General features: G+C 48.1%; 1 protein-coding gene across 2 annotated transcripts; it reads left to right on the top strand.

Annotated features, from left to right (window-relative positions):
- The first annotated feature begins 1,243 nt into the window (after positions 1–1,243).
- On the top strand, positions 1,244–9,095 carry CHTOP (chromatin target of PRMT1). 2 transcript variants are annotated; one of them, XM_009272578.1, is made up of 5 exons: positions 1,244–1,320; positions 2,801–2,954; positions 6,135–6,318; positions 6,451–6,588; positions 7,843–9,095. In XM_009272578.1, the coding sequence occupies exons 1-5, from the start codon at positions 1,256–1,258 to the stop codon at positions 8,043–8,045; spliced, it is 744 nt and encodes a 247-aa protein (XP_009270853.1). In that variant the 5' UTR covers positions 1,244–1,255; the 3' UTR covers positions 8,046–9,095. The 2 variants fall into 2 exon arrangements, with proteins under 2 accessions (XP_009270853.1, XP_009270852.1); XM_009272577.1 differs by having other exon boundaries at positions 6,132–6,318.
- Positions 9,096–9,418: the final 323 nt, after the last annotated feature.

Raw genomic sequence — 9,418 nt, 5'->3', positions numbered from 1 at the left:
CGCCGTGAGGGAGGCGGCGGGGTCCCCTCAGGCGGCCGCGGGGGCTGATCTTTGCCCTTTGGGGGTGTGGGGGGGGTGCACTGTTTGCCCCTGCCCAGGCTTTGTGCACGTAGGGTCGGGTTTTCTCCCCCCCATCTCGTAGGGCAGCTGTCGGACTGGGCTGGATCGATGGCCCAGGCTAGGCCTCGCCTTCCTCCCCGTCCTCGGCTGGCGGTGCCAGGGCAGCCCCCGCGCTGCGTAGCGGGCTTATGGGAGCGGGGCTTCCTCTGCGAGCTGCGCTGCGGTTGTTGTTCAGGAAAAACGCTTCTTAAAAACATTATTAATGAAAAAAAACGGGGTGCGGCTGCCTGTTGGCTCAATTTCTAGCTGATGGACTGTAAAACATTGTAAAGAAAGCATTTTGTTCGAGGTATGTTGAGGGTGGGTACTTCTCGGCGGTCGTCTAAGCATTCATTTTTATGCTAATTAAAAAAATAGAAAGCGATCTGCATAGTTAGTGGGTTTAAGCTTAGCACATTTCAGTAGTATTCATCACTGCCAAAGCACTCGGGCTTGAGCTGTGCTCCAAAGATGAGTAACAGCTGAGTTTAAATCCCTTTGCTGCTTTCATGAGGCATGTGGCAGGCTCTCATGTTAGAGGACCGCATTAGGACTGCGGATGAGCTGCCTACCAGAGTATTAGATGTTAAAAAGCCGAAGTGACTGCCCCCTTACAGTTTATCCCTGTCCAAGTGGCGGCAATCATAATGGGAGGATGGAACCTTAATCTTTCTAAAGCAAATGGGACTTCTGTAGAGTAATCCTGGAATTTTATTGACAAGTACATGGTATGTGTCTGTTTAAAACAAATTGGGGTTTCCATCTCACCGATACTAAAAGCTTGGGAAGTGTGGCAGTCTCACTAGATGCTGTACTAAACGAGACATTTGGGTGCCATCTTGACTGCTGATGGACTGTATTTTTGCAGCGTTTCTCCTGCCAGGGGTAAAATTTTCACTTTCTAAAAAGACGACTTCTTAGTAAGGGTGAGTTAGCATAATTTGCTGATTTATGAAACCTGCTGTATCATGGCAGTGGCCTAGAAAACTTATTTAAAATGCATTAATAGAATACCCGTTGCCTGCCCCATTCTTGATTCCCTCCACCAAAGGAGCCGGAATGCAGGTTTTTTTAATGTTTAGTCAAGTAAGCGCAAGACCTCCGTGCTGTTTGTTAAATCTAGTTCTCGTGTTTTGCAGATTCTCTTGATCTGAAGATGGCTGCACAGTCAGCACCGAAGGTTGTGCTAAAGAGCACCACCAAGATGTCTCTGAACGAGCGGTGAGGAAGCCAACAGCAGCTTCAGCTCATAAGAAATTTTTTTACTTAATTATCACTGTCCGGTGTCCAAAAACCAACGTGGTTTCTGCCCTCTTTTAACCTCACTAAAACAAGCAGATGGCTATGCACCTCTGTCTTAAACTGCAACAAATGTGGTACGCAAGGTTAAAAGGGCAAGTGTTTTGGAGAAATTTATCCATAGCAGTTAATATTAAACTATTCAACACATAAATATGGTGGGATGTGTTATAACGAAAGAGAGAAACCTCACACCCTCCCTTTTTCTTCCACATGTTTTTACATTTATATAGTTGACGCTGCAGCGTGGTAGCATGTTACCTAAGCTGCAGCAGGCTTGCTGCTTTGTCCGAGGCAGACACACGTGCATGTGGTCTGGCCTGTAAGAGGCATGCAGCAGGCCATTAAACAAGCCCGAAGGCCCTTTAACAATGTTTTGGGCCTTGTAAGAGGCAAATGCTTTGCTTCATCTCCATCTCTCTCTTTCCTTGATTTCTTTATTTCTTCTGTTTTTCCATGCCATTGAGCTTTTGCGGTTCTACAGTGACAACTAACAGCGGTGCTGCAGTTATGTTTCACTTCCTTACTAATCGCTCTTGGATTAACTATGTTAGTATCATTGAACCAGGGATCAAGGGAGCCATTTGTGTGCAGTTCCTGCTCTAGCGAGTGCTGCGGTGAGCTGTGGCCTGAACCGGTGCTCAGAGCTTACCCCAGGGAAGAGGAGTGGTGAGGTGCAGTGCAGGGAAGGTTTGCTGGCCTGTTTCATTTTGGTCAGTCCATATTCCTCATCTGTAAGTGTTTTCTTTTGCAGTTTTGTGTAGCTCCCGGGACACAGCAGAAAGCTGCTGGGTTGCTGCTAAGGAGGCTTGCCATCTTGCTGTATGTTCTGCTCCTGTATAGCTCTTAAAGACAGAAGGTTCTTTGTGCACCAAAGAAATTGCCCAGTGAACTGTTTTTATAAGTGAGCGCACTTGGGTGGTGGCATTTCTTACGGCACCAGTTCTGTGGTGCGCCAGAGGCACACGGGTCTCTTCTCAGGGCGATGCCTTTTGTAAAGCTGCCTTCTGGCATTGAGCTTTTAAACAGTTTTCTCAGATCTTTGAGGGTTAATTTGGCTTTTGCAGTCATATTTCAGTTTGCTTTTCTGTTTCTGTGATGTCTTCTTCCATCTGTCATGATCATCTCTGCTTATTGCTTGTTTTCATTCCTTCTGCCATTTCTAAAATCAGTAACCTAAAGCTTTATCACTTCTGAATTAATATACAACATCATTTCCGAGTTTCCAGTTCCTGCACACTTGTGGAAAACAAGGAATACATAATCACATATGATGTGACCTAAGTACCACTCTTTACGTAAGGTTCATGGGATCTGGAGATCCAATCTTGAGAACCATGAAATGCCAATAAATGTATGTAATAAAGCTTTATTTAAACACCCATTTTATTCGACCTTGAAGCTTTACTAACATGCTGAAGAACAAACAGCCGATGCCAGTGAATATTCGGGCTACCATGCAGCAGCAGCAGCAGCTAGCCAGTGCCAGAAACAGAAGACTGGCCCAGCAGATGGAGAACAGACCTTCTGTCCAGGCTGCTTTGAAGCTTAAACAGGTGAGAGAAAGTGGCGTATTCCGGGGCAGCCCGTTGATGCCTGTCACCAGCAGATGGCTTATCGGGATATGGTGGATTTTGAAAAATGCTCCTGAGAGTTAAAAATGAGAGATCTAGAAGGGACTTGCAGAAAATCCCACTTTTTACTTCAGATAAGTAATCCTTTGTAACTTCCTGGTTAATGTTACTGAGTTGGGGGTGGGGATGTGCTGGCTGTTCATATCTCCTCTCTATTTTTTCAGAGAAATGTTCTCATTCTGGGTTTCTGGATCTGCCGAGTGCTTCATCTCGCAATCTAGCTGCAGTTACAATTGCTGCAGATTGTTTCCAGTACTTACTATCCAGTTGAGGCTGGTTGCTCCCATCCCCAACTCTACCCTCTCTTGGTCCTCTCCCTTGATAGCAGCTGGCTGCGAGGAACAGATGAACAAACTGATTTTTTGATTGCTTGCGAATGCTAGAACGTGGGCCTGGATTTAAGGCGTAGTGTTGCGTTCTCCTCATATAAAGAGTCTCTTTATCGTTTCACATCTCAGTGATGAGTACTACAGATGACGGTGTGTTCCTCAAATTGCCTTCTGTTGGTAGAGCAGAAAACCTAAGCAAACATGCTAGATTTTGATTTCTCCGCTGCAGTCAATGTGCTTCTCCATAACTCTGGACTTACGGAAGGGGCAGGGGGCAAAATCTAGCTACGACAGAAACCTCAATAACATACAGAAGGGAGCTGTTTGTCTAGGGCCTGCTCACTGTCAGACTGTAGGGGCTTTTGCAAGTTTTAAAGCTTATGTTTAAATGGGAAGGCTGGTAAGATTAGCTTAAAATGTATGTGTAAGGCACAAATTGAAACCTGTGGGGTAGTGCTACACAGCTGTGCAGCGAGTTCAAATGACGGCACTGCATGACTTGGCTACAGCAGTAGTTAAACATAATTCTGTGCGTTATCTCGCACTTGAGGAGAAAGCCCTGGCAATTTCTTAGCTGAGCTGCCTCACCAAATAGCTGGAATACTTAAACCTGCCACACATGCTAACATTCGGGGCTCACTCTCTGATAAAGAGGAATGCAGCTGCTTTTTAAGATCTCTTGAGACTTCTGTTGTAAAAACAGACTGTGGTGCCAGTTAGCCTCGCAGAGCTTGTAAACAAAAGCTCTGGAAGTGGTAGTCTAAATTGTTTTCTGCTTAAAATAAAAAAAGCTTGAAGAGTTAAGAATTTCACAAGTGGTAAGTGAAACTGGGTTGAAAACAAGAAGTTTCTGCTTGCTGAATTGAGGTGCCACGGAGGAACAGGGAAGAACTGGTCTTTTGGCTTCGCTCTTAAACCCGTTTGATTTTTATGTTGGGCATAGGTGTACTTTCATGGTCTTCTGGAATCAAATGCTGCAAGGGAGGGCCCACGGAAGGGCGTTGTAGGGAAATTGGGAAACCTGGTTTATGTTGGGTTGCTCTTCGAAGATTGCAAGTTGCTCTGGAAGTTGATGTGGTGACTGGATTTTCACAAGTACTATACTTGGTATCACCAGGAGCTTTTCTGATCCTTCTGGATGTGCTGGGGAGCATTGATCCCAGTGATGGCTCACCTGTGCTTCAGAAAGGACTTCCCTAAACTCCTGCGGAGCACTGCTTGTGCTAGATTCACGGGTTTGTGTTTTGCATCCTCTGCATCTGAGTGCACAAGTGTTTACGTAAACCTGCTGTGCTTTTTTTAATGTAAAAAACATCTGTACTGACTGTGGTTCTAGCCGTGCATTTACTTAGTAGCTGGAGCAGACCAAGGTGCTACCCGAGGTAGAGCAGAAGGGCGAGCACTCTTAGGCTGTCTCAGTGCAAAGTCCAGCAGCTTATCTTAAACTCTCATGGTAAGTGACATAAACGAATAATTGGGTGTGGAACATACACATGCTTTCTCATTCCTTTCTGCCAGCGTGGCTGGGCAAAAGAGAGAGCCTAATATTTTAGGCTGCTATGGCTGTTGGAAAAATGATTGACTATCTAAACTCTGAGGCAGTAAAACTTGAAATCTTACTACAGCTACAGAAGAGACTGATTTTAGAGGAACGAATTCAGCTGTCCGCAAACTTGGGTCAAGTAGATAAGCAATAACTTTAAGCAACTCTTGGAACCTGTAGTAAAATGCAGCCTTTATGGCTGCTCCCATCACCTTACCTTCTTAGGGCCAAGAGCTCTTGTTCCTGAGACAAGTGTGAAGGTTCCCACTGTTGCTTCTTAGCTCCTTGTAGGGTTCAGCAGTGCCTACAGAAGCTCTAGCCTGCTCTGTGGGGACCGAATTGGTACCAGTGCGTGTTAACAACACTGGGATGTAAATTGGCTGTTCAGCTGTTGCTTCATGAGCAGTTGAGCCGTCTCTGCAGCAGTTCTGGCATAGGCATTTGAGGACAGGAGCTGCTACGGCTGGCCCGAGGGAAGCCAGCTCTGTCTGTGAAATGGAGTCTGGTGGCTGGACATATGACATGGGGGGGGGGGGGGGGCGGGGGGGGGGGGGAGGGGAACCACTTCAAAAGCCAGATACACAAAGATGACTATTTTGCTGTTGTTCTGGTGAGGGTAAATTTTATTCAGTATCGTTTTCTTTTCGTAGCATAGATGGAAAAGCTGGTGCTTTTCCTAGCTGTTGCCTTAGTCTGTGTGGAAGCCTAGCCAGGATGGGGCAGTAGGAATGATATCCGTGGCATGTGGCTCCACAGATGTCGCTTGCTCTGCGGAGGTAGGTTAGGCTTGTGCCACAGCAGGGGTAGTTGCTTTCTATCTCGGGGATTTGCTTGGACTGCCACCTTCCAGCAGGAAGGATTAGTGGGCTGCCTTGTGGATTAAGTGTCTGCTTTGATTTGGACTGAGCAGCACTGCTAAAAACGGAGAAAAATATTTCCTTCCAAATCTGCAAACTTTCTTGTCTCTGTACAAACACTTGCTTCCAGGAAAGGGCTCTGTTCTCTGTCTGACCTTCACAAATTATCCCTCCCAAAGCAGATTTGATTGTCTTCCTTTGAAGCTTGATTATATACTGCAGAGAGCTGGTGACCCTCTTTTTTTTTTTCTTTAAAAAAAAAAAAAAACCACCACACTACTTTTATTGATAGGCGATTGCTATGCTGTTTGTGTTGCAAGTCTGAGATTGCTGCATGACTTTCTTGTTTCCTAAAAATCTTCTATTCCAGAAGAGCTTAAAGCAACGCCTCGGTAAAAGTAACATTCAGGCACGATTAGGCCGGCCGGCGGGACCCCTTGCTCGCGGAGCCATGGGAGGAAGAGGATTGTCTATGGGGCAGAGAGGCTTGCCACGAGGAGCCATGCGCGGTGGCCGGGGAGCAAGAGCTCTGCTGAGAGGAGGAGTCCCACTCAGAGGTCAGTACTGTGGCTGAACTGGAGTTGCTTACGTGTCAGCACCGCTGTCTTTTTGACAGCGTGACTCCGATTCTGTCGCTCGGCCTGAAAACTTAATTTCTTTCTGATTTGAATTCCCTTTCTCTACTGAAGGTCAGAGCCTGCTTCGTGGAGGACGAGGTATATCCCCCAGGATGGGCCTGAGAAGAGGTGGCATTAGAGGTCGCGGTGGCCCTGGAAGAGGTGGTCTAGGCAGGGGTGCCATGGGCCGTGGAGGACTTGGTGGCAGAGGTTAGTGTGCACAAACTTCAGGAGCGACACGCTGCTGCTGCATAAGTAGAAGTAAGCTTTAATTCTCTTTCCTGTTTAAGGCTAGCATGCGTAAGTACATGCAGCCCCCAAACCCCTCTCTTTTTGAATTGGTGTACGGCATAGTGCTAAATTAAGGCTCCCTTTCCTGAAATGTCTTGCCAGGCCTTAACGCCTCGCCAAGATCCTTGACTGTGTCAGTGTAGAGAGGGTTCTGGGGGCTCTCGGTGAAGCTGTCCGCTCCTGCAGGTTATCACTGGCTGGGTGGTGCTTTGAATAGTAGTCGAGGCAGTAAGTAATCTTCCAGCGTATCAAGGAAGACTGCACTTAAGGAGGAGATGATCTAGAGCCTGTGTAAAACCAAGAGACTCTCAAAATAATTAGCGAGGGGAAAAATTTAACAGAAGAGAAAGCCTAAACCCCTGCAAAATCTAAATTCAACGTCTGAAACTGAGTCAAGTCTTGGGTAAATGAACTCTCTTGTTTTCAACAACAAATCAGAGAAGCAGTAAAGCAGGAGCGCGAGAGGAAGTAGAGGAGACAGCTGTTGATGGTAGGGTTGTTAATGTTTCAGGCAGATGTTTGCTTAGAACATCAGCCAAACGTGCTCTCATGTTACTTTGGGATTGGCCCAGTGTTTGCAGGAGTTAGAGCAGACAGTTACGGGGAAGCTGCATATCTCTTGACAGCCTTGGCTTGTAGCTTTAGCTTTATTTCTTAGCCTGACAAACAAATACTGATCGATGTGGGCTCTCGGGTATCCTACTTCTGAAGTAGTCTGAAAACCTCTCAGTTTGAAGTACTTGTCTGTAAGCAAAAATTTGCTTGTGATGGTTAATGGCGTTGCCGCTTTGCCAGAAAGCTTCAGCCTGTGCCAGAGGTGTGCGGGATCTCGGGGCACGCTCCATGGGAGAGAAGTATGCAACGCGTAGGTGGGGCTGGAGCACAAGCAGGGGAGATGGGAGCCTTAGCTAAGAGCGTAGGATCGGATGTCTGGGCTTCTGGACTGAAACAGAAGCAGCCTGGGGAGCTAATCCGGCACGGCAGAACCTGACCTGCTGCGGGAGCTGGAGGTCGGCTGAGGGGTAGCTGCTGCAGGGCTTCCTCGTGGAGGTGCTGAAGCAGCTCTGCCGAGTGCGCTGTGTCGTCCGGGCTCTTCCCGGGGAGCGGCAGCCGCGGCAAACCCCGAAGCTCGGCCTGGTGGAGTGTGTAACCGTCCTCTTGTCTCACTGCAAGGTCGCGGCATGGCGGGCCGGGGACGAGGGGGCTTTGGAGGTCGCGGCAGAGGACGAGGACGAGGAAGAGGATCGGCACGTCCTGCATTGACCAAGGAGCAGCTGGACAACCAGTTAGATGCTTACATGTCTAAAACGAAAGGACACCTCGATGCTGAGCTGGATGCTTACATGGCTCAGACAGACCCGGAAACAAACGACTGAAGGTCGTTCCGAGAGACTGTTGTTGAAGTTAGTGTGTTATGTCAATGCCCGTAAGCTAAAAATGGAAACCCTGATTCATGCTGGAAGGACCCGCAGGAATAGGGAGCGGCCCTGTTCTACCGAGAGATCAGACTTTAGTGTGTTCCTTTAAAGTTTTGATACTATCTGTTGTATGAAACCTTTTTTGGGATTGGTTTTTTTATCTTCTTTTTTTTTTCTTTCCCCGAGTACTCCAAACACGAATGTGACAGATCTGCAGCAGTTAATCCGCTGACGTCGGCGCTGGTGACTCGCCGTGCCCGTGCAGCGCAGCATGGCGTGCACGCCGCCCGCGCTGCCGTAGGTGAAGCGCTCGTCGGCGCTGGGATCGCGTGCTTTTGTGCCTCTTGAGCTCCGCGGTTGCGTTTTGGGATTGGCCCTGTCCCCAAGCGTGACCGAAGGGCCGAGTTCACACCCGCGGTTCCATTTAACCCCTCTGAAGCAAAAAGAAAAACCACCTCCCAGCAGGGTGAACAGTCAGGCCAGGTTTAGGTGTAGCGCTCCTTCTAGACGCGCCAATTTTCTTGTTTCGCCCCAAAACTTCCTCTTCTGTCAGTAGCCAGCGTTCTGTTAATGCCTAGTGCAGAGCACTCCCCAGGTTGAAAACTTCCTTGGGTTTGGGGTTGGGTTTTTTTTGTTTGTTTTTCGATAAAGTTTGAATTTCTTTTGCGTCGTCTTTGAACAGGTGACACCAGGGGTTTCTGTATCTGCAAGAAAACAAGTGTTTTTGTTTAAAGGAATTGGAAGCAGGAACATAAAATTACAGCCGTGAGGGCAAAGTGCGGTAGAACTGTCTCTTAAAACAGGGGGTCCAAAATTCATCTGTAACCTTTCGGTGTAACCAAAACTGCCTGCACTTACCCCGATGGGTTTGGGAAGGGGTCTGTTCCTCCCCCTCTCCTCAAGTTTTAAGTTCAGCCATTCTGTGAACTGTTCCAGTTTCAATGGAATCTTGTATTTCTGTTTTGTTGTAACAAAGGAGAAATAATTATAAAAGCAATGTGGACTCTGGGTGGTTTTGTTTGTTTTTCTTCCTGGCAATGGGCTTTTTCTGCTCCTGCTCTGCCGTGCTCTGGGGGTAAATTTGCTTTGCAGGGGGTGGAAGGAAGCCGAGGGAAGGCTGTGTCCTCTGTCGCCAGAGGAGTCGGACCTCGCCGCGGACCCTCTGGCCGCCTCGGGGCGGGAAACCTCCCGGGTGGGGAGCGGTCACGGTCAGCTCGCTGCCTCCGCGATCCAGGCCTGGGGCTGAGGATGCTGAGGCTGCCCCTGGCTTTTCCATCCCCGGCCCTCCCAGCGGGAAGCCACCCCTTTCCCCGGGCTGCCCCGCTGCAACG

The sequence above is a fragment of the Aptenodytes forsteri genome, unplaced genomic scaffold (genome assembly GCF_000699145.1).
Source record: "Aptenodytes forsteri isolate BGI_AS27 unplaced genomic scaffold, ASM69914v1 Scaffold110, whole genome shotgun sequence".
In the NCBI taxonomy this organism is placed as follows: Eukaryota; Metazoa; Chordata; class Aves; order Sphenisciformes; family Spheniscidae; genus Aptenodytes; species Aptenodytes forsteri.
The sequence above is the reverse complement of the archived record's forward strand: the minus strand, read 5'-3'. Positions and strand labels throughout refer to the sequence as shown.

Bases quoted from the DNA above. Each gene is read 5' to 3' on its own strand.
- CHTOP (XM_009272577.1), top strand. From the start codon at position 1,256: ATGGCTGCACAGTCAGCACCGAAGGTTGTGCTAAAGAGCACCACCAAG. The intron at 2,955-6,131 runs GTGAGAGAAAGT...CTTCTATTCCAG, and splicing joins CTGCTTTGAAGCTTAAACAG to AAGAGCTTAAAGCAACGCCT. The intron at 6,589-7,842 runs GTTAGTGTGCAC...TCTCACTGCAAG, and splicing joins TGGAGGACTTGGTGGCAGAG to GTCGCGGCATGGCGGGCCGG.